General features: G+C 36.6%; 1 protein-coding gene across 2 annotated transcripts; it reads left to right on the top strand.

Annotated features, from left to right (window-relative positions):
• The first annotated feature begins 24 nt into the window (after nt 1–24).
• CUTC (cutC copper transporter) lies at nt 25–24,828 on the top strand. Of its 2 annotated transcripts, XM_028098982.2 has the most exons (9): nt 25–214; nt 3,067–3,138; nt 5,880–5,939; nt 10,480–10,689; nt 11,396–11,431; nt 13,820–13,953; nt 21,772–21,799; nt 23,466–23,571; nt 24,331–24,828. In XM_028098982.2, the coding sequence occupies exons 1-9, from the start codon at nt 154–156 to the stop codon at nt 24,443–24,445; spliced, it is 822 nt and encodes a 273-aa protein (XP_027954783.1). In that variant the 5' UTR covers nt 25–153; the 3' UTR covers nt 24,446–24,828. The 2 variants fall into 2 exon arrangements, with proteins under 2 accessions (XP_027954783.1, XP_027954785.1); XM_028098984.1 differs by lacking the exons at nt 13,820–13,953; nt 21,772–21,799.
• Nucleotides 24,829–25,091: the final 263 nt, after the last annotated feature.

Genomic DNA, 25,091 nt, shown 5'->3' with positions numbered 1-25,091 from the left:
CGCCAACGACTCGGCTTTCGCGGGGGCTGCTGGGTCTTGGTGTCGGGGACGCGCAGGGGTGCGCGCAGCCGTGAGGCGCGCTTCCTTGGTCGCGCGCGCCGGAACCCGGCCTCCGAGGAAACCGAAGACGCACGAGAGAGGAACGCGTCGAGCATGAAGAGGCAGGGGGCCTCCTCGGAGCGGAAACGGGCGCGCATACCGTCCGGGAAAGCCGGTGCGGAAGGGGGCGGGGAGGGGGCGGTCGTCCGAATTGACTGTCCCGGGCGGGCCTGCGGGAGTTCTGGCCCGCGGTGTCGCGATTTCTGTCAGAGTACTTTGCCCACCTCCTCACAGCCCCCCGCGCGGCACGTTCTGTCATTCTGGCTTTAAACGTGTGGAAGCTGAGGGCCTGAGAAGGGGCTTGTAGCGAGAGTGACCGGGCTCTGGAACCAGATGTGTGGGTTCGAATCCCGGCGCCATCACGTCTAGTGTGCGGCGACCGTGTTCAAGTTGGTTAACTTCTTTCAGCCTCAAGTTCCTCTCGCCACGCGAGGCTACCAGTCCCCACCCAGTGGCATCGCTGGGACAGTTAGATGCCCAGCGCTGAGCTCAGTGCCTACCCCTGGTGACTGCTTGGTAATCTTTAGCTGCTGCGGCGGGGGTGAGGACTGTCCCCAAAGCTGCACAGCTGCCGGTGCCAGCGCTTGTGGCTGCCCCCAGTCCCGAGTGCTTGCTGCTGTGCCAGGCGTGGCAGGTGCTATAGGGAATTTGGCCGACTCCCCCCACCCCCACCCCACCCCCACCCCACCCCCACCCCCACCCCCACCCCCACCCCCACCCCGTGAACTCTTGGTTCCTCCGCACCAGAGGTTCTCCGGCTTTCTGATCTCAGGACTCCTTTCCCCCACCTAAAAGTTATTGAGAACCTCAGAGACCTTTTACTTATATAAGCTAAGTCTATTGGTGTTGACGGTATTCGAAGTTAAAACAAATTTTAAAATATTAATTAGAAACCCATTACGTGATAGCACAAATAACATTTTGTGCGTGTGTGAAAAGTAACTGTCTTCCTAAACAAACAAATAGAATGCCAGTGTTTTATATTTTTTGCAAATCTCTTTAAGATCTGGATTAATGGAACTGTTAGATCTGCTTCTGCATTCAGTCTGACCTGTCAGGGAGCCGCTTGAAAATTCACTCCACTTGTGAGAGACAGAGTGAACAAGGCAAATAAAGTCTTAGTATTATTATCAAACACTTTTCACTGCACAAACTCTAAGAGGGTCTTAAAGGCCCCCGGAGCTAACTGGACTACCGCACTTTGAGAACTACTGCTCCAAACAAATGTCTTTGATTCCTACAAATAACTTTGCTTCCTGGAAAACTATCTTAGTCTGCCTTCTGGCACAGAGCCTTCTGTGTGCACCTCCACGCTCTCCTGGCCAAGGGCCTTTCTCCTGTGAGGCAAATGGTACCTCAGCAGCACTGTCCAGTTAGATTGATGTGACAGCTGGTGTGGGTGGCTCTCCGGAAACTCTTGGAATGAACGCAGTGCTGTTGGTTAAGAACATAGAGTGGCACCTAATTCTTAAACAGTTTGAGACGGACAGTCTTCTTTTAAATAAGTGAGGCGGTTGCAATTTGATGTAAGCAGATGATGTTTGTTTTTCAAATTAAAAATAGACTTTTAAAAAATGATAAAAGCAATATTGGGGTAGGAAAAAAAGCAACATAGAAAAGTTAAAAGGGGAGGAGCCACTAGGCGGCTCAGTTGCTTAAGCATTGGACTCTTGATCTTAGCTCAGGTCTTAATTTCAGCCTGGCGGTTGGGCTCCGCACTGGGCTCCACGCTGGGCTTTTTTAAGTGGAGCCTACTTAAAAAAAAAAAAAAGGTAAAAAGAGGAAAGTAAAAGTAATTCCAAATCTTACCACGCAGTAGTCACCATTATCAGCATGTGGTGATTCTTTCAGGTATTGCATGAAGTAAACATTTAATACTCTTAATTGTAAAAAACAAACAAACAAACAAAAACAAACGTATATGCTTAACTTACAGAAAAACTCAAAACTTATTTTCATCACACTTTTGGTGTAAATACATGAATGAAATTTATGAATTTGTAATTATTCAGCCTTTAGAAAGTCTTTGCATGACTATTCTGTACCAAGGTAGACACTGTGCTTGCTGTGGGTGATGATAAAGGTTTCTCACATAAAGACCTTACTTAGGAACTTTAGGTCAAGTAAAAGTGAACAGACATCTATCTACATACATAATAATAAGAGGTAGAAAGTAATTAGTATTTTTAAAAGATATCAATTAGTGTTTTAAAGAGGAACATATAATTTATGAAGAGTTACATGAGTTCCAAAGAGGGAGATCCCTACTTTGGGAGAGAACACATATGGAAATGTGATTTAATGTGAGCCTTGGAAGATTTTACCATTCAAAGATGGAGCTGGCAGGACTTTGTGGGTTGAGGAGATGGCATAAGCAAGAGCAGAGATGAGAATTGAGTGGAACTGGAGATGTATAGAAGAAATAATATGTAGTTTATTAATGATAACTTTCTGTACACATGGTGGGTACTCTCCACTTTACGTGAATTATTTAGTCCTCACTACTCTGAGGTAGGTACTAAAGCCTACTCTGTTTTATAGAAAACTTAGGTTAAGTAACTTGTCTAGGATCACACAAATAAGTAGTGGGGTCAAGATTTGAAGTCCATCCTTGTTCTTAAACATATGATCTTTATAAAGACATTTAAACATATTCTGAAAACATTGAGAAACATTGAAAAAAATCTGACTTAGAATTTGATGATGAGGGCTGTGTTTTAGGAAGATTAATTTGGCATTCAGCGTATATTTTCTTCAGTATAATTTCTTATACATATGTCTGTATACTTATTTCACAGTTCAAAGACATCAATTTAATAATCAGTATAGTGTTTTATTGCATTCATGGTATATTTACCTACTTGCCTATTATTGGACATTGGTTTTGGGCAGCAAAATAAAATGGTGGTAGATTGGTCTGGATGGATAGTATCATCATGAAATTGCACTGTTTTCCATGTATTTTAGGAATGACGAATGGATTTCTCATGGAAGTGTGTGTTGATTCAGTAGAGTCAGCTGTAAATGCAGAACGAGGAGGTAAGACAAAAGAGAATGAATAACAGTTGGCAGTCCTTCTAAAAGTCTGAAAATGAGGGTGCCTGGGTGGCTCAGTTGGTTAAGCATCCAACTCTTGATTTCGGCTCAGGTCATGATCTCAGGGTTGTAAAATTGAGCCCCAGATTGGACTCAGCGCTGGGTGTGGAGCCTGCTTGGGATTCTCTCTCCCTCTCCTTCTGCCCCTCCCTCCACCCTCTCTTTCTCTCTCTAAAAAAAAAAAGTCTGAAAAGGAATCCTATGAACTGATCTTGGGAGCCCTTGTGATCCTAGTAAGGATCCTAGTAATCTTTTTGAAAACAGCCAACCAATTGGAAAACGTACTGGAAAATTATCATCTTTATCATCTTCTAATCTTACTCCTCCAATAGATCACATTTTGAGTCAAGTGTCCACAATAGTGCTTACTCACCAACTTCATTTTTTTTTAACTGAACTTAGCAAAGACTTCATTTTTTTCAAACTGTTGACTTAAAGATGATTTAAGAGTTTTGCTGCCATTTTCATCATCAAGACTTTTATCATTATCTTTCTTTTAAAAAAGATTTTATTTGAGAGCAAAAGAGAGAGCATAAGTGGGTGGAGAGGCAGAGGTAGAGGGAGAAGTAGGCCCCCCGCTGAGCAGGGAGCCAGACACGGGGCTCGATCCCAGGACCCTGAAATCATGACCTGAGCTGAAGGCAGACACTTAACCGACTGAGCCAACCAGGTACCCCCGTTATCTTTTTTTTTTTTTTAGCATTATCTATTTATACCTCAAGGTTTGTTTTGCATTCTGAACCTGCTTTAATGGGGAAGCATAGCAATTCCCATCATCTCAGGATCAGAAATTTTTAAAAACTTTTTATTGTGGGAAATTTCAAACATATATAAAAGTAGAACAGTATAATGAATCCCCATGTACCCATCACTCAGTGTCTAGTATACTAGTTTCAGCACGTGGCCAATATTTCCACTATATCCGGGAATCAGGACACTTTTTATAAAGAGCAACATAGAATAGGGGTGCCTGGGTGGCTCAGTTGGTTAAGCATCTGGCTCTTGATTTCAGCTCAGGTCATGATCTCAACATCGGGGGCTCAAGGAGTCTGCTTGAGATTTTCTCCCTGTCCCTCTGCTCCTTCCCCTGCTCTCATGCATGTGTGCTTGTGCTCTCTCAAATAAATAAGATAGATAGATAGATAGATAGATAAATAAATCCACCCATCCATCCATCCATCCCCTGCTCTCATGCATGCGTGCCTGCGCTCTCTTAAATAAATAAATTAATTAATTAATTAATTAATTAAATCTTAAAAAAAAAAAGAGCCACGTGGTATATATTTTCAGTTTTACTGGCAACATTTGGTCTTCATGGAATATTCTTTGTATTTTTAAAATGATCCTCTGAAGATGTAAAAACGGTTCTTAATTTGGCAATAAAAAGAGTGAAGTGCTGATACATGCTACAACACAGATGAATCTTGAAATTTATTCTAAGTGGAAGAAAACAGTCACAAAATGCCACATGCTATATGATTCCACCTATACAAAATGTCCCATTAGGTAAATTTTAGAGACAAAGTAGATTAGTGGTTGCCTAGAGTTGAACGGGATGGGCTAAAGGGTATAAGGTTTCTTTTTGGGGTGAGGAAAATGTTCTAAAATTAATTGTGATGGCTGCAAAACACTAAGTTTACTAAAAAATATTGAATTGTACACTTTAAATGGGTGAATTGTATGGTATGTGAATTATATATCAATACAGATTTTTATTTTTTTTAAAAACACAAACATTTTTAATTTATAGGTCATATTGTCAGCCTGATCCATCCTTTATAAGCTTTCCTTTCATCTTTTTACCTAATAATTTTAGCAGTGCATCTTTTAGTAGGTTTTGGAATATCATACTATATTATGTCAAACATTTACTTTTCACTTATTATCAGTATGCTTCGTCTATAAAGAACTTTCCCTCAACAACTGTTTGTTTATATTGAGGTTCAGTTACTATAAGAAAGGCAGGATAAATGCTTGCTCCTTTCCCCCTGTTTACTGATTTTAGGATAATGAGTTTATTCTCTATCCCCCAGTGAATTGTTTTATCAATATGAATCTAGATTTAGACATATTTGATGTGTTTTACTCCACTATAGTTTTTCTTCTTACTGATTCTCAAATTGTCTCATGTTTGGCTGGTACTAGCCTCTTCAACCTGCATCCTGAGACTCTTTTGACATGACCCTGTAGTCTGATAGTTAATCTCCTTTCAGCATTCTCTTATTCTTGAAATTACCTTGATTTAAGCTACTTAAAATCACCTTGTAGTTTTATAAATCTTAGAATAATAATAAGACTCTTGGAAAAGATTGTTATCAGTGAAGAGTCAGTGTTCCACTGTGGTCAACCCAGACCATATTTATTCTGAGTCACGTCCTTGTACATGGAGAGGCAACCTGTAATACAAAATTTCAAGAGACCTAGCTTAACTTGAGTTAACTCTTAAATTTGACTATCAGTAACACAATGTGGGTTGCAGAATATAGTTGGGATTAACAATAGAGTTTTACTCTAGTTTTATAATCTCTCAGTTTCTAAGACTCTTTGCTCTATGTTTGAAAAAAATGTTGTTTACTGTTTCATAAATGTTTATTTTGGATGATAATTTTTGAGAAATGCTTCTTAAAATTTTTCTTAATTTTTAAAAGTTTATTGTATTGAGCAATGCTTTTTTTTTCATATAGGTGCTGGCCGGATTGAATTATGTTCTGGCTTATTGGAAGGAGGAACCACACCCAGCATGGGTAAGTGTTTTCCCTATTTTCTGGTTGGAGTTTATAGAGCCTGGAGACAATAGAAAATATGTTTCATTGAGATCCTTCACTAATGTTACTGATATGTTAACAATGCTGTGGATATTGAATTAGTTAGAGGTGCTTATGGTTGTAAATAAACCTGTCTATCAAAGATGAGATCCTTATACATCAAAAAGTTGAGAGAGAGATAGTTACTGTTAACATTGGTTCAGTTGCTCTGCAGTAGTATCAACAGTCAGGGTTTTATCTTTCCATCCTGGCATCTTCAGCATATTGACTTTTGTCTTCATTTCTCCCATCCTGGTCTTTGTGCTATTGTCATACATTTTACTTCTGTATATGTTAAAAATACATACACTCCACACTACATTATTCTTTATTATGTTAGTCACCATACAGTACTTCATTAGTTTTTGGTGTAGTGTTCCAGGATTCATTATTTGCATATAACACCCAGTATTATTTTTGTTTAAAGAGTCAATTAGGGACACCTGGGTGGCTCAGTTGGTTGAGCATCCCGACTCTTGATTTTGGCTCAGGTCATGATCTTAAGGTCGTGAGATTGAGCCCTGTGTTGGGCTCTGCACTCAGAGGGGAGTTGGCTTGAGGTTCTCTCCCTCTCCCTCTGCCCCTCCCCCCAATAGTGTTCTCGCACACTCTCTCTCTCTCAAATAAATAAATCTTCCAAAAAAGAAGAATCCGTTATCTCTTGAAGAGATTAAAATAATAAGAAAACAGTCATGTATTTACCTATGTATAGTTACTATTTCTGATGTTCTTCATTCCTTTGTGTAGGTCCATATTTCTATCTGATTTCATTTTCCTTCTGTTTGAAGTAATTCTTTTAACATTTTTCTTGTAGTACAAGTATGCTGGGGATGAATTATTTCAGCTTTTGTATGTCTCAAAACATCTTTCCCCATTTTTTGAAAGATATTTTGCTGGGAATTCTAGGTTGATAGGTTTTTTTCTTCTTTTAGTACTTTAAAGATGTTTCTCCACTGTCTTCTTGCTGGTGTTATTTCTCATATGAAATTCATCCATACCTTTGTTTTTTTGTTGTTGTTGTTTTTTCTATGTAATGTCTCTCTTTTGTGGTTGCTTTAAAATTCTTTTCTTTACTCCTGGCTTTGAGCAATGTGATAACAATATACCTGATTATAGTTTTCTTCATGTTTCTTCGACTGTGCATTTATAGTTTCATCACATTTGGAAAATTTTCATCATTCAATGTACTCCACCCCCTCCTTCAGGGACGTCAGTTGTACTTGTTTTAGGCTGTTTGAAGTTGTCCCAGCGCTCGCTGATGAACTACTCTTTTTTGTTTTTTTTTTTTTTTTTAAGTAGCCTCCATGCCCAGTGTGGAGCCCAACTCGGGGCTTAAACTCACGACTGTGTGATTGAGACCTGAGCTGAGATCAAGAGTTGGACACTTAACCAGCTGAGCCACCCAGGCACACCTCTTTTTGTATTAATCTCCTTTTTCTCTGTTTCATTTTGCATAGATTCTGTTGGTTTGTTTTCAAGTTTACTAATCTTTTTTCTGCAATGTCCAATCTGCTGTTAAACCCACCTAGTATATTTTTCATCTCACACATTGTACTTTTCATCTTTAGGAGTTTAATTTGAGTCTGTTATATCTAATATATTGTTTCTGAACTGTTTTGAAGATCTGGAATAAAGTTATAATAGCTGTTTTAATGACTTGGCTGCTAATTCTAACATCTATATCAGTTCTAGGTTGGTTTCATTTGATTGATTTATCACCTCATGATGCATCTTATTTTCCAGCCTGATAATTTCTTATTGGTTGCCAGACATGAATTTTGCTTTATTGGGCCCTGGATATGTTTGTATTTCTATAAACATTCTCAAGCAGTTGGGTTATTTGGAAACAGTTTGTTCCTTTTGGCTATTGCCTTTAAAATTTGTTAAGCAGGCCTGGAACAGTGGTCAGTCTGGAGTTAATTATTCCTATTACTAAAGCAAGACCCCTCTGTGTACTCTACCCACTGCCCCATGAATCTTCAAATTTTCCTATCTGCCTGTTGGGAATAGGCATTATTTTTGGCCTGACAGGTGTGAATGAAAGGCATTGTTTCTTTCTAATTCTTTTCAGTGGATTTTTCTCTGGCCTTTTACAGTTTCCTTGCATATATGCATTCATTAGTACTGAGCTGAATATTGGAGGGAGATTCTCTGCAAATCTCCAAAATTCTCTTTCTCTCCTCCCTGGTGCTCTTTCCTGGGAACTGTAGTCACTTGGTCTCCCTGGACTCTCAGCTTTGTCTCTTCAACTCAGAATTCTCTGGCCTCTACCTCGGTTCCCCTTTCTTTGCTACAGCCTAGAAAACCCTCAAGGTAGTAATTTGGGTCAATTATAGAGCTGACTTCATTTGTTTTCCATCTTTCAGGCATCACTGTTTTTTGTTGCTTGACACACAATCTCTTGCAAACCATTGTTTCATATTTTTTTCATATTCATGTGTGTTTTTTGGTTATTATTGGTGGGAGGGCAAATCCAGTCCCTGTTACTCTTGTCTTGGTCAAAAGCAGAAGTCTCTGTATGAATTTTTGACTCTTCCATGTTATTCTAAGGTTGATGATAGCATTATTTAGTATAAAGGGTTTATATATGCAATAGCTCTTTGGAATCTCTCACTAAAGGAGGGCATTCCCTGGCCATTCTGTGAAATCTCTAGAACATAGCTAAATGTGAGTGCAATTTGTTTTTTGTAACAGCAATCATGATTCATTGCTTGGTATTGGGCATATTGCTATCCCATGCAAAACTGGGGTTCTTTTAGCAAGGAAAAAGAAATAAATCCATCGTGCTTGTCACAGACCTTATACAGATGGTTCCTGATACATGATGGTTTGGCTTATGACTTTTTGAGTTTATGATGGTCGAAAGTAATATGCATTCAGTAGAAGTTGTACTTTGAATTTTGAATTCTGATCTTTTCCTGGGCTAGCCATTTATAGTATGATACTCTCATGATGCTGGGCACAGCTCCCAGTTCGCCATGTGATCACAGGAGTAAACAACTGATAAACTTGCAACCATTCTGTACCCATATAACCATTCTGTTTTTCACTTTCAATACTGTATTCAATAAATTACATGAGATAATCAACACTGTGTTATAAAATAGGCTTTCCATTGGATGATTTTGCCCAACTGTAGACTAATGTAAATGTTCTGAACATATTTATGGTAGGCTAGGCTAAGCTGTAATGTTCAATAGATTAGGTGTATTAAAGGCATTTTGACTTGGGATTTTTTCAGCTGAAGATGGGTTTATTGAGATGTAATTACAGTGTAAGTCATGGAAGATCTTTACTATTGAGTGTTTCTGAGCTAGCGATGAATTGTGTCATTTAGGTATTTTTGTTTATAGATCTCTACATAAAATCACAAACAAGTAGAACTTTGCTCTTTTTTATATAACTCTTTCAAGAAAGGTTTTGATAAGTTTCTTTGTTCATTAAAGGGTCATAAACTTTAGAACTATGTAAACATCTCTATAGTAAGTTCTAAATAGAGCTATAATCAATCAGAAAGGAAAAATCAGATCTTATGGAATACACTGGCAGAATATTGAGCCTGTTAGTTATTATACTTTCAAACATCATATACCAACAAAAGGATTTTCTTTAGTCAACTAACAAGTGCTTTCTTTTTTTGCATTTTATCTTTTTAAATTTTATTATGTGAGTCACCATACAGTACATCATTAGTTTTTGATGTGGTGATCCACGATTCATTGTTTTCATATAACACCCAGTGCTCCATGCAGTACATGACAAGTGCTTTTAAAAATGCAGTAAATGCCTTCTGTTTACTTTAAATTGCTCTTTTTTACCCATGATTCTCTTATTATTTAACTTCCATTATATGCACTTTTTTTTAAAGATTTTATTTATTTATTTGATAGAGAGAGACACAATGAGAGAGGGAACACAAGCAGGGGGAATGGAAGAGGGAGAAGCAGGCTTCCCGCCGAGCAGGGAGCCCGATGTGGGGCTCCATGCGGGGCTCAATCCCAGGACTCTGGGATCATGACCTGAGTCAAAGGCAGACGCTTAACGACTGAGCCACCCAGGCGCCCCATATGCACATTTTTTAATTAATGTTGTCATTCCCTTTAGAGCCAGATTTCTCTGGTTTCCTCAGTCAGTGCTTCCTTTTCTTGTAGAAGTGATACACAAGAGCAATGTAAAAGGCCAAAAAATGTTATTGACTTCCTTGAGCTGTTAGTTCACATTTGAATTTTATTTTATTTTTTTAAAAGATTTTATTTATTTATTTGAGAGGGAGAGTATGTGAGAGAGAGAGAGAGCACAAGCTGGGGGAGTGGCAGAGGGAGAGGAAAGTGTGCTCCCTGCTAAGCGGGGAGCCCGATGCAGGGCTGGAGCCCAGAATCCTGAGATTATGACCTGAGCTGAAGGCAGACACTTAACCGACTAAACCACCCAGGTGCCCATCACATTTGAATTTTAATTAGTCTGTTCTCTATTCTTTTAGGTGTCCTTCAAGTAGTGAAGCAGTGTGTCCAGATCCCAGTTTTTGTGATGATTCGTCCACGTGGAGGTGACTTTTTATATTCAGATCGTGAAGTTGAGGTGATGAAGGCTGACATTCGTCTTGCCAAGCTTTATGGTGCTGATGGTTTGGTATTTGGAGCATTGACTGAAGATGGAAACATTGACAAAGAGTTGTGCATGTCCCTTGTGGGTAAGAATTTGTATCTGAGACCAAAAAGCTTCTAATGATGATTGCATTTAATACTCCTGATATTGAAACTAACAACATTATGTGTCACCTCAAATTTTAAAAAATGAAAGAAAAATGCAAGTTTTTCTGATTGCTTTTCAGTCACACCTGCAGGCACTTAAACTAACCTATCTTAAGCAGTAGTTCTCTAGATGTTTGGGGCAGAGTGTATACGTGTTCTAGTCCTGTTGACTCCTAAGTTGAAGTTGCTGTAGATCAAGTTCTGTTACTGTTCCTGGAAGGTTTAAGGGGGGTTTACCTGGATTCGAAAAAACTTCAAAAGCTATTGTAGTTGGTGAGGATGGGGAGATCGTGGAGAGGACAGAAGCATACTACTTATATTACTAGGCCAAAGTATTTCTTGAAGATACTCAGAGGGGTTAAAGTAGTAATATAATGCTGCGTTTATAGTAATCAGATCACATAATTTTTATTTGGTCTAGCTAAGGAGTGGACAACCATTTTTTTGTTATGAAAATCAGAGATTAATGGAAACAGGAATTCTGAATTTGGAAGGCTACGATTTTATTATTTTAGTTCACTGTCTTTATTTCTTAGGAGAGGAAAGTATAAAAAAAAAATCCCATCTAACATGGAAAATTCTGTGTATAGTAATCAGTGATGATCTTTTCATTTATATTGTTGTTTGGCTTTTTTTTTTTTATAGCTATATGCCGTCCTCTACCAGTCACTTTCCACCGAGGTGAGTCATTTCCATTTTAGAAGTTCTATTGAACGGTGTCAGTTTTCTAATTTCACCAAATGCCATAAACTTTTTATGGAACACAATACTAGAGTGTTATAGTGTCACCAGTTCTTTTCTTTATACTGACCTTGTTTTCTTTATACTAACTGTTGTAAATTTAGAGATGCACAATTTGAAGCTTTGTTATGAAAATTTTAAAAGTAAGTGGTGGTGGTGGTGGTGGAATATAACAGAGGGAGAGGTTAGGAATTGCCTACAAGTGTATGCACTTGTCCAAGCAAGAATTTTGAGATTCATTTTTTTTTTTAAGATTTTTTATGTTTAAGTAATCTCTACACCCAGTGTGGGGCTTGAACTCACAACCCCAAGGTCAAGAGTACATGCTCTTCTGATGGAACCAGCCAGGTGCCCCCTGAGATTCATTTTTATTAGATGGCCTTAGACCATATTAACCACCAAAAACCACTGTGGCCAATGAAATGAAATGTACTGCCTGGCTTAAGCCAGACAAGACCATTCTAGATACTATTTGGAAGGAGGAAAGAAGGAATAGATGGAGATAGTCAATGAAGAGATATTCACTGTTGTGCACAAAACTATATTATTGATTGTCTACATCAGAATGATTTCTAAAACGTATCTGATAATTTCATGTAAAAAATATCTCTTACCTATAAATCAGGTAGTTCTAATTTCTGTACACTTTTGTCAAACCTTGGTTGGTAAAATGTAGGAACAAGTGTCAGTTTTGCCCGAAGAGGGCACTTTGTTATACATGAAAAGAAAGAAGTCTTAAGTCATTTTTTTTTAACTTGATGATATATGCTTGAGAAATTGTTGAATGTTTTTCTGGCCTTTTGAATAAGCATTCAAAGATTAGTGGGCATTGGCATTTGCATCTATTTATAGAAAATAGAGATAAAACATTTGTTATTCTTGTTTCTTTTTGAAATGAATAATACCACCAGAAAACTGTTCTCTTGACTTGCTGTTTAGCAGTGCTTCTCATAAACTAGCAATAACTAAAAGATGTTAGAGTGTTTAAAATTCAGCACCTTGAGAGTGGCCAAAAAGCAATTTTTAAATAATGAAAAGTAATTTAAATTAGTAAACATTTATCTGAAAAATAAAGTTTGTTAGTCACCATACAATACATCATTAGTTTTTGATGTAGTGTTCCATGATTCATTGTTTGTATATAACACTAACATAACATAATAAAAAAAATAATAAAAAAATAAAAGTAAAGTTTGGCATGCTAAATAATTTAAAAAATAAAGATGTCATGTAGAATGTATTTTTCTTTGTTCTTAAACTAAGAAAATCGTTTCAAATTTCTTTTCCTTCAATACATTTAACAAAAATATTTTCATGTTTTCAAAATTTTGCATTGTCCTGGGTTCTGCATTTTTTTTCACTTGTGTATTTAATGAGATAGTGATAGTTTAATCACTGGTGATTAAACTGCTAATCTGCTACAAAAAAGGAAAAGCCTCTGTGGTACATTTAGCTGTCTGCCAACACTAACGGGTAAAGTAAAGGGGTCAAGCACCTAATCCACCATAGATTAGAACTTCCAAATTATGTAGCAGTGCTGAGAACCAAAGCAGAAGTAGTTTTTCTTTTTGAGGTTCCTAGTGCCACTTTCTTCTCTGAGGAGGAGAAAAGTCTCTTAGAAAATAGAATGGAATTGTAAGTCTAGATAGTCTATTGTAAACAACTGTCCTTATACTATGAGCCTTAAGTATTTAGGGTAAATTGAATAGCATGAAATATTAGTCAATAATGAGAATATGAACCAAGGCCTTTTTTAGAACCAGTGAATGTAATGTTTGTCTGAGTTCCAGTTAGCCCAGTTTGTCTGAAGCCTTAGAACAGAATTTTCCAAATTTGAGTCACTTGCCAATCACATTTACAGTTTTACCATATCTGAATGCTACCTGTGCAAATTTATTTAGTAATTTTCTTTAAATAAAATCTTAAGTGAATTTCTTTTAAAGAGAAACTTTTATAACTCGTGAAAAATGGAAACATTTCACTTCAAATCTGTGTTTAAGTAAATACATCTGTTCAAATGGGTACCATCTAAAATGTTTCTGCATACCGCCGTGGTATGCAGACTGTGGTATGCTGGTAAACTAGTTCTTAGACAAAAAGCTCTAATAGATAGTATTTGTTGATTTCTGTGGTTTAAATTCTCCCACCTTGACTGATTTCCAGCTGTCAATGGATTAAAAATGATGCTTGCAAAACTGAATATTTAACAATTGGCTTTGGCTCACCAGTATGAGCTAAGTCCAGCACACCACTGTGTATACTACATTTTGGAAAGCACTATATTAGAGGATGTCTGTACAAAATTCAAATCAATTTTACTTATTTCAGCCTTTGACATGGTTCATGATCCAATGGCAGCTCTAGAGACCCTCTTAACCTTGGGATTTGAACGAGTATTGACCAGTGGCTGTGACAGTTCAGCACTAGAAGGGCTACCCTTAATAAAGCGACTCATAGATCAGGTATACATAATTTCTTTCCTTTCTTTCTAACTCTGTTGTGGTTGCTCCTGATAGTCTGTTGTTCAGCTAGGTTAGGAAACTAAATATTACTGACTTAATAGTTTCCTATACAGAAGAGCAAGCAGGTAGTAATATATTTATATAATTCTTATTTCTTTCATATAAGTGTTAAAATTATTTTTTAATGATTATTTTTTGGGGGGGGGAGGGGCAGAGGGAGAGGGAAAGAAAGTCTTAAGCAGACTCTGCACTCAGCACAGAGCCAAACACAGGGCTTGATCGCAAGACCCTGAGATCACAACCTGAACCGAAACCAAGAGTCGGACACTTAACCTACTGCACCACTGAAGCGCCCCTCTTTCACATTAGTGTTTTTAATGGTTAAGGCTCTTGAGGTCAAATTATAGACAGTGCTTAAGGATTTAATCTAACTTGGATAACCACAGCAAATTTTACCTTTTCTCTGCCATCAGCATTTCATAGTTTTAAGCCACATCATTTCATTGTCAGCCTATGTATACTCAGGGGATCCCATATAAAATTTGAAATATCATTTGGAAGTGAATTCTAAAACAAAATTATATTCTTCTTTCATCTTTCCCTGTCTCTCAAGATAGGAGGAAATATATTTTTCTCTTGTATGAATTTCCAAGATGAGTTAACATCATTTGTAGAGCATTATAAAGGTGACTTTGTAATTGTGGTATATCTGTTTTTTTGACACTAGTCCAGAACCATTCTAAATTAGTGAGTATGGACTTTGAGAGAATTCTGGATTTAAGACTCAGACACTTATTTGCTGTGTAATGTTGAGTAGATTATTAAGCCTCTGTTCCCTTGTGTATGCAATTGAAATAAGTTTATTAATTCCTTTATAAGGTTGTTCTAATGATTGGTAGAGATAAGATATGTAAGAGCCTTAGCACAGTGCTTGATGTATAATAGATCTTACTACATCATTATTACTGCTGTTACTAATATTTTTTAGTGTTCCTGTGTAGAAATCTGATATGTTTACTTTCCTATAGCCGTGAAAATAATTTTCAGAAATTTCATCTAAGGATCTGATGTGACTTTGCTAGTCTGGAACTTACTGATACAGGGCATTTGTACTGTGGTAATGACCACCGTGTGTGTGTGTGTGTGTGTGTGTGTGTGTGTGTGTGTATGTATGTAGTCACTGCCCTTACAGTTTGGTGTACAACAGGCACTTTTAATAGAATAGGCAATTCTAATAGAGTGCTATAAAAAAAAGTCCTAAGTGGTGCCTGGCTTGGCTCAGTCGGTAGAGCATGTGACTCTTGATCCTGGGGTTGTGAGTTCAAGTCCACATTGGGGGTAGAGTTTACTTAATAAAAAAAAATTTAAAGGTACTAAGGGGCACATCTGAGAGGAATTAACCCCACATTTGGGCATGGGGTTAGCAGTAGTTGGCTCTCCAGAAGAAGAGACCTCACACACACTGATAACTCTTACTCATTTGCGTGATGATTAAGAGTTATCTATGTATGTTGGCAAGGATGCGGAGAAAGGGGAACCCTCCTTCACTTTTGGTGGGAATGCAAGCTGATGTAGCCACTCTGGAAAACAATATGGAGGTGCCTCAAAAAGTTGAAAATAGAGCTACCCTATGACCCAGGAATTGCACTACTGGGTATTTACCCCAAAGATACAAATGTAATGATCCGAAGAGGCACGTGCACCCCAATGTTTATAGCAGCAATGTCCACAATAGCCAAACTATAGAAAGAGCCCAGATGTCTATCAAAAGATGAATGGATAAAGAAGATGTGGGAGAGATATATATATATATAATGGAATATTATACAGCCATCAAAAAATGAAATCTTGCCATTTACAATGATGTGGGTGGAACTAGAGGGTATGATGCTAAGCGAAATAAGTCAATCAGAGAAAGATAATTATCATATGATCTCACTGATATGTGGAATTTGAGAAACAAGACAGAGGATCATAGGGAAAGAGAGGGAAAAATGGAACAAGACGAAACCAGAGAGGGAGACAAACCATAAGAGACTCTTAATCTCAGGAAACAAACTGAGGGTTGCTGGAGTGGAGGGGGGTAGGAGGGATGGGGTGGCTGGGTGATGGGTGTTGGGGAGGGTATGTGCTATGGTGAGCGCTGTGAATTGTGTAAGACTGATAAACCACAAACCTGGATCCCTGAAACAAATAGTACATTATATATTAATAAAAAAAAAACTTACCTATGTAAAAGCGGGTAGGGAGAGTAGGTGAATGCTTCATGCAGAAGAAATAGTGTATACAAAGGTCTGGAAACAAAAGTAAGCATAACTTACGAAGATACTGAAGAAACCAGAATGTTGGATATAAAGAGAAGAATGCTGTCCAGAGCCTTGAAAACTGTTGAAGAGTTTGGATTTTATCCTTGGGGCAGTGGGGAAGTCTGAAGTGTTTTAAAAATAGAAGAGTTGATGAATCAGGTTTTCATTTTAAAACTATTACTCACTATGGAGGAGACAATAAGGTAGATATAATGTGATAGTCATGTCTTGCATTTCATAATCACTGTTGCTTATGTGATTTGAAGTTTAATCATTGGTTGGCAGGAAGCACTGGGTTAAATATCCTCATACACTAATTTTACTTCTTTTTTATAAAATAAAAATTGCATGTATTTAGGGTGTACAGGATATTTTGATATTAATATACATAGTGAAATGGTTACAGTCAGGCTAATTAACATACCCATCTCCCCATATAGTTATTGTTCATTGTGTATTTATCTTAGCAAATTTTCAGTATTCACTGCAGTATTATTAACTATAGTTATGTTGTATATTAGATCAGTAGATTTATTCATCCTGCATAATTGCAACTTTGTATTCTTTGACCAGTATCTACCCATATTCCCCACCTCCTCACCCCTGATAGCAGTGTTCTAATCTCTGTTTCTATGTATTTGACTTTTTTAGATTCCACATATAAGTGAGATCATGCCAACTTTACTTTTTGAAGCAATTACCTAGCAGTGTAATATACTGGTTAAAGCATATGTTTGGGGATTAGAAAGGTGTGTTTAAATCCTGGCTTTGCCACTTTATTAACTAACTCTGGGCAAATTACCTAACCATTCTAAACTTCAGTTTCTTCATCTACAAAGTTAGCATATTAATAGCACCTACCTCCTAGAATAGTTGTAGATTACCTCAGATAATAGCACAAAGTCTGATATTTAGGAAGTGCTTTATATTGTTAAATCACTTTGACAGCTTAGGTAAGCATATAGTTCTCAATAATCTTTATGGAAACCAGCCCCCTCCCAAAAATGGTAGAATTAGTTTAATTTTGGCCATGTTTTGGAAAGCTTTCACTTGGAAGAAAGAGTTAAATGTGACTTTTTTTTTTCTCCTAAAATCATTTCAGCATTCCAGATAGTAATATTTTGTATTATGGATGCTTTGCTTTAGCACATTTGAGAATTCTAAACCGTCTTGTTCTTATTTCTCTGAACAATTGTTAAATTCTGTGAGATAGCCCCTTCCTCCTTTTACTCTCTAATTTCATTATCTTGCTTTATTGTTTTTTTATTGTGCATACTGCTACCTAAAATTTTATTATATAAATATACCTATCTGTTGTCTACCTTCCATGAACATGTAAGCTCCATGCCAGTAGGAATATTCTCTTGTTTACCATGTCAGGGAGGAAAGACTATTTCTCTGCCTTCTTAGGTTTTGTGTTTGAGGGCCTCTGAAGTAAACTGACGAAATACAGATTAGTGAGAGGAAAAACAGATTTTAATGAAGTATGTATACGTATTGGAGTTCACAAAGAAATGTGACTCAAAGGTGCTTAGAATTTGGGTCTTATATACCATCTTAATAGGTGAAGAGGGAGAGAAGGGCACTTAGGAATTTAGAAGAGGAAGAAGACAGAGCATTTATGGCATGGTGGGGAAAAACTTTGGAAAGATAAATAGATGGACCCTGATGAGAATAAATTGAAGATAGGATAGTTTTATGACAATGTCTGTTTGGATGTGGTGCTAATGAGTTGCTCCCAGAGAGAGGATTTTTGACAATTGAGTTCTTTCTGAGTTCTTTTGGGAGGCTCTGCTTTTAGGAATTTCAGGAACTCAAATGCTTTCAGCTCAAAATAATTTTTATGACACAGTGGCATATTCTGGGTCCTTTCAACCACAATATTATCTATACCCAGAACAGTGCTTGATAACGTGGTAGGCACTTAGTAAATATTTGTTGGATGGATAGATGAGTGAGTAAAGTGACACTGATAAACACTTTCATGATAGAGCAGTTTGATCAGGGTTTAAAAAAATGATCAGAAGGAAGTTCTCTGAAAAATCTGCAAAATGTCAGTCTACCGATTTTTGCCTTTGGAAAAAGAAACTAATCTTTTCTGGTAACTTTGGAGCTACCTTTCCAAAATGACATATAATTCAGCCATCATGAAAAATTATGTGCTTTTTCAGTGACAGATGTGCCAGAAGTTGGACTTTGAGGTCACTTTTGATTATTTTACTGAGTCCCTGTTACTTAAATACTAGTCTGGGGGTTCTAATTTCCTCATTATAGAGTATGAGCTGTTGCCTCAGATCTGCAGAAGAGATTTTTTTCTTTTTTTTTTACACCATAAGGTATTGTAATATGCAACTAATTTATCAATCTGTTTCCTTTTTTGCACCAGCATATCATTTTTTAACTAAAAAAATTTGGAATGCTTTTGACAAGATAACTTTTATAGTATATCTTTGGAGTATGTTGCTATTGCGTAAAGATCCTCAAAAATCATGACGAATGCTTAACTTTACACTGCTAGTTACTTAGAGCTCATCTGAAAAGTATGGGAAAGGCTGTTTCTCCCTCTACTCACGATCATCTCTATCTTCCCTACTTTTATTACCTTTCCTTTTTACTGTCTTTATGCTATCATTGCTTTTGAGAGTTTCTGCTTCTCTTGCCTTCTTTGCATTTGTTATTCCTGGTGTTAAGCTAATTTTTACTTTACTCCATTCTTTTGGTTTCTGTTCTCTTCTGTCCTCTCATAGCCTCTTTTTCCTTTCCTTTTCTGCCTGTCTTCTCACATTGGACATGCTACCTCTTTTTCTCTTGTCCCCATTTTCCCCTCACTAAGCCAATCTTTTTGTTTTTTTATTTGTCCTAACTGGTCATGATATAGAACTAAGTACTTTCAACATGAATTATATTTATTGAACATATTAGTCAATTGTTTCATTTTTTCTATGGAAAAAGAAACTAAGCTATATGTGGTTCTTTATTGAATTTTTTTATACTTCAGTAGCACCCAGTAGAAGAAAAATTATGTACCCAACCCTGAGAGCATAAGCTGCATAGTTGAGGCAGATGACTTGGAATTTTGTTAAGGGGCAGAATTGACTGATCTGGTATTAAAGACTCATCTCAAGAATCACACATGAGAAAACCCAATTTCCATACAATTTCAATGGTTTCATTCTAAAAATTAGTGAGCTTGACATAATATGTAATTTTTTTAAATTTAAATTTTAATTAGTGAACATACAGTGCAATATTGGTTTCTGGAGTAGAATTCAGTGATTCATCGCTTACATACAATACCCAGTGCTCATCACAAGTGCGCTCTTTAATACCCATCACCCATCTAGGCCATCCCCCACCTACCTCCCTCCATCAGCCCTCAGTTTGTTCTTTATCGTTAAGAGTCCCTTATGGCTTGTTTCCCTCTCTCCTTTTTTTCTTTTCCCCCTTCCCATATGTTCATCTGTTTTCTTTCTTAAATTCCACATATGAGTGAGATCATATGGTATTTGTCTTTCTCTGACTGATTTATTTCACTTAGCATAATATACTCTAGCTCCATCCATGTCATTGCAAATGGCAAGATTTCTTTTTTTGACGGCTAAGTAACATTACATTGTATATATAAACTACATCTTCTTTATCCATTCATCAGTTGATGGACATTTGGGCTCTCTCCAGTTGGGCTATTGTTGATAATGCTGCTATAAACATTGGGGTGCGTGTACCCCTCTAAATCTGTATTTTTGTATCCTTTGGCTAAATACCTAGTAGTGTAATTGCTGGATCATAGGGTAGTTCTATTTTTATCTTTTTGAGGAACCTCCAAACTGTTCTCCAGAGTGGCCACACCAGTTTACATTCCCACCAACAGTGCAAGAGGGTTCCCCTTTCTCCACATCCTTACCAACACCTGTTGTTTCTTGTGTTATTAATTTTAGCCATTCTGACATGTATGAGGCAGTATCTCATCGTGGTTTTGATTTGTTTCCCTGATGATGAGTGATGTTGAGCATCTTTTCATGTGTCTGGTAGCCATCTGGATGTCTTTGGAAAAGTGTTTGTTCTTGTATTCTCTGCCCATTTCTTAAATGGGTTACTTGTTTTTGGGGTGTTGAGTTTGATAAGTTCTTTATAGATTTTGGATACTAACCCTTCATCAGATATGTTGTTTCGAATATTTTCTCCTATTCCATAGGCTGCCTTTTAGTTTTGTTGATTATTTCCTTTGCTGTGCAGAAGCTTTTTACCTTGATGAACTCCCAATAGTTCATTTTTGCTTTTGTTTCCCTTGCCTCCAGTGACGTGTCTAGTAAGAAGTTGCTGCGGCCAAGGTTGAAGAGGTTAATTTTGATGGTTTCCCATCTCAAATTTAGGTCTTTCATCCGTTTTGAATTTATTTTTGTGTATGGTGTAAGAAAGTGGTCCAGTTTCATTCTTCTGCATGTGGCTGTCCAGTTTTCCCAACACCATTTGTTGAAGAAGAGACTGTCTTTTTTCTACTGGATATTCTTTCCTGCTTTGTCAAAGATTAGTTGACCGTATAGTTGTGGGTCCACTTCTGGGTTTTCTGTTCTGTTCCACTGATCTGTCTGTTTTTGTGCCAGTACTATATCGTGTCGATGACTACAGCTTTGTAATGTAGTTTGAAATCTGGAATAGTGATGCCTCCAGTTTTTTCCTTTTCTGGAATTGCTTTGGCTATTCAGGGTCTTTTGTGGTTCCACACAAGTTTTAGGATTGGTTGTTCTAGCTCTGTGAAAAATGTTGGTGCATAATGTGTAATTTTTATTCTGTCATCACTACCTACCTGCTACTAGTAGTTCCACTAAATTTGCATTTGGGTGATATCCTTTTGACTTTCAGTGATACTGAGTATATCCCCAAAACTTATTTACGAAATGTAATGAACATTTGAATACAAGTAAGGAAATTTCAATACCTATCATCCAGAATTATCAGAAATTAATCATATAGTCTAATTTTATTATTTAAAATCCAGTTAAATAGACTTGTGGCTTTGTTTAACTAATATAATAAGCTAGGGAATTTAGTTTCCCTAGGAATACAAGATTTGAGTAGGTTGTTTTTTTCCTAGTAATTTACTATTATGCTGTGCTCTTTTTTTTCCTGCTGAAATCTAGTTTAAATCTTGTTCAACTACTTCCATTCCACTGCAAAGCAAGAACTCAAAATTAGTGTTATTTTTCAGTAATGGCTTTTCTTAAGGTGATGCAATTGTTCAGTATTTGTAGTGTAGTCCCCTATTCTTTGTGTTCATTACAGTACAAGTCTTCAAAGCAATACAATAAAATAACCTTTCTGTATAGAAAGAGTTACTATGCTAAACATCTTTCTTACCCAAGATCCCAAAGAAATAGAGATGACTATTGAAAGTTAGACACTACTACTAGTTTTAAAATTTTAATATACTTTCACTAATGCTTCTGTTCTCACTGCCTTATTACCCCATTTGAGAGAAAGATATTAAAATTTGTTTTTTTTCTTTTTTCAGGCAAAAGGGAGGATTGTGGTAATGCCAGGTATTTAATTATCTGTCCATTTGTTAGTATAACACTGAGGTGCAGTGGAGGAAGAACAAAGGAGGCAGGACAATATGGGAGAAAATATTAATACATGGTATTCAGAGAGAAAAATATGTAATTTGATTAAAAATTTAAGACTGGGAGATCTGTGCTGGAATTTTAAAACTTCAGATAAGGAGAACATTCTAGCAGGAATTAGCTCAGAGAGTAGCAGTAGGGAAGTAGATTGATTGGGATTGGGGTTTCTCCATGTTTGCTCTCCCATAGTATAGAATTTTGTGAATATGAATGGTCATCTCTGGTGAGGCACACCAAGTTTGATACTGCTATACTGAGTTAGGGCCAAATGTCCTAGCTCTTAACAAGGTATAAGCAAATGTTTAGGCAGTATCTATGGACAAATATAATATTCTCTTGGTTCTTCACAATCTCTGATCACCTAATTCTTCCTTACAGCCAGAACAATTGGAGCATATGCTCCTGATAACTGTAAGATCCACTCAGTACATACTGGCTCACTAGAGATGAACAATTTTTAAAGAATTAATAAGGGGGTCTAGAATCAGAGTGAGAAAAATATAAAGACAATCTTAATTTTTTTGTATTAATTTTCTCAAACATATAAGAAAGTAGGAGATACCATAATGAATACTCATATATTCATTCCCTAGATTTAACATTTTGCCACATTTGTTAATCATTTTTTACCCTAGGTATTTTAAAGTGAAAAGCATCATGACATTTTATCTTTACACATGTCTAAAAAAGGTCTTTGTTCTTTCAGCTTCTTAAGGCTCGGTGATATTACTGTACCATTAAGAAAAAAGAAAACAAACAAGTTAATGAGTCCAAAAGAGTTTGTAAAGTCAAGTTACTTCAGCAACTTGAATAGTTTGAAATACCAAGTACATATTTTCTCAGTCATTAAAAAATCTTTATTGAATACATCCTATATATTAGGAAAGAAGGATATAAAGAGTAATTTTATATTTTTAATCTGGTATCAGTTCAGAATATGATTGTTTATATACAAATATTTAATTAAGAGATTGTTCAGCAAAACAAATGAGTCATTACAAAGTACTTGATTATGCAGTTTTACTAAAGTAGAATCAGATTCTTCTGTGAAAAGCAAAGTTGATATTGTAATGAATAAACTGTGTAATGCCTTGCATTACTCCCATTTCCAATGAAGTCAGTGTGCTCTTTGAATCCTGGGTTAGAGAGAGTACTTGTGTTTTTCAGACAACATCTCTCAGGCTGTGCTTTTGTAGCTTCATCCTCAAACGTATCCTGACTTTTTGTTTTAATTTGATTTTGCTTAAATTGAGGGAGAGCAGGGATAGAGCCCTCAGTGGTTTTTCCTTGCCCTAGAGCAATCTTTTTAAAGTCAGTTTCATATGGGATTGTTATATAAACCAATGGATGTATAAGATTCCATCATACGGGTTCTATAACCTTATTAGTTGTTCTCCAGAGCCTGTAGCCTATGTCTTTTATCATTTCTTTCTAATCTCATTCTAGCTTAGTAGGGAGAGAGTAACTCTTGAGTCAATGAGAAATTTTGGTATGGGAATTTCAGGTAGAGCAAGCAGTCACTAGTATTCATTAAATTTTATACAAAATTCTATTCTACTTAATGTATTACTTATTCTTTCAACAGGAGGTGGCATAACAGACAGAAATCTACAAAGGATCCTTGAGGGTTCTGGTGCTACAGAATTTCACTGTTCTGCTCGGTCTGCTAGAGATTCAGGAATGAAATTTCGGTAAAAATGTATTCTTTGATTCATACAAGAAGGGACAGATTAATCTTTACATCCTGTTAGAGGAAAACCTTAGTTGATGGCTTGATTAATGAATGGAATGTTGTGATTAATATGTAAGTATTGCAGTCATTTTTGCAGTTTTTCAACTGCAAAATGGTTTTATCCTGCCTCACATAAGCAGGCTCTTCTGAATGTAGGTGAACTTTATATTTTTAAGTCATTGCTGTACTTAGACCACTTAATAATAAACCCTAATTCAGCAGCTAAGCTTCAAATGAGTCAGATATGTATGTATGCCCATTCAACTGTGATTTCCTTTAGCAGAGTTAATAATTATGGTATATAGTCATTTTTATCCCTCCTACCTTTAATACTTAGTCTTCTCTCACCTTTGCTATTTTTAGTTATTTTGAAATTTTACCACCATTAAGAAATTGTAACTATTGAGTGTTTATTATACTTTAGAAGAATCCTACAATTTAATAGTAGTTTATTATTTCAATTTAGAATTGGGAAAAATGAGATGTAAAAGAAGCAAGATCCTTAGAACTAATTTCTAGATATAAAATCAAGTATATTGTCAGGTATATTTGGCTAGATGTTTCAAGTAATTAATAAAAATTATGAAATATGGGAATCCAGGGTCCTTTACCTACCTGTGTTCTTGAACCATTAAATAGTCTATAAAATGAAGGGCCAGTAGGAGGGCTCATTTAACAACTTATATAATAATCTGTCTTTTTATTATTTCTGTTGCAGAAATTTCTCTGTTGCCATGGGAGCCTCCCTGTCTAGCTCAGAATATTCTCAAAAGGTAACAGATGTGGCACAAGTAAGGACTTTGAATGCTATTGCAAAGAATATTCTGGTTTAGCCAGACCTCTCTGAGAGACATGGATATCACAAGATGAAGGTAGAAGAGTAGCCTGTAATTACGACACAGCTTTAACCTTCTTCTCTGGCCAGGACAGTCACAGTTTAAGTCTCACCTGACCATGGAGAATGTTTTCAAGAAGACAGAATTCGAGCAGGAGCTACAATCACTTCCTTTGCTTAATCTTGCCAGCCATCTCTGTTATCATGGTTAAATATGGTCTATGCTTCTTCCACAGACAGAGGTTTAGTCTGTTTTGTGGAATTAATTGATGAACTGGGAAAACTGAACTGTAAGGTATGAATTTAGAGTGTGACTTCAGGGTCAATTTAATAACTGTATTTTGCTTTTTCATTTGTAAAATAAAAATTTCCATTCTGTTATGGTAGTCTTTTTTTTTAATTTAAATTCAATTTAATTAACATGTAGTGTATTATTAGTATCAGAGTGTAGAATTTAGTGATTCCTCAGTTGCATATAACACCCAGTGCTCATCCCATCAAGTGCCCTCCTTAATGCCCAGCACCCAGTTACCCCATCCTCCCACCCCTCTCCCCTCCAGAAACCCTCAGTTTGTTTCCTGTAGTTAAGAGTCTCTTGTGCTTTGTCTCCCTTTTCGTTCTTGTCTTATTTTATTTTTCCTTCC

The sequence above is a fragment of the Eumetopias jubatus genome, unplaced genomic scaffold, assembly GCF_037043125.1.
Source record: "Eumetopias jubatus isolate StellerSeaLion01/CBP00866 unplaced genomic scaffold, mEumJub1_p1.0 scaffold_17, whole genome shotgun sequence".
NCBI classification, from domain to species: Eukaryota; Metazoa; Chordata; class Mammalia; order Carnivora; family Otariidae; genus Eumetopias; species Eumetopias jubatus.
The sequence above is the reverse complement of the archived record's forward strand: the minus strand, read 5'-3'. Positions and strand labels throughout refer to the sequence as shown.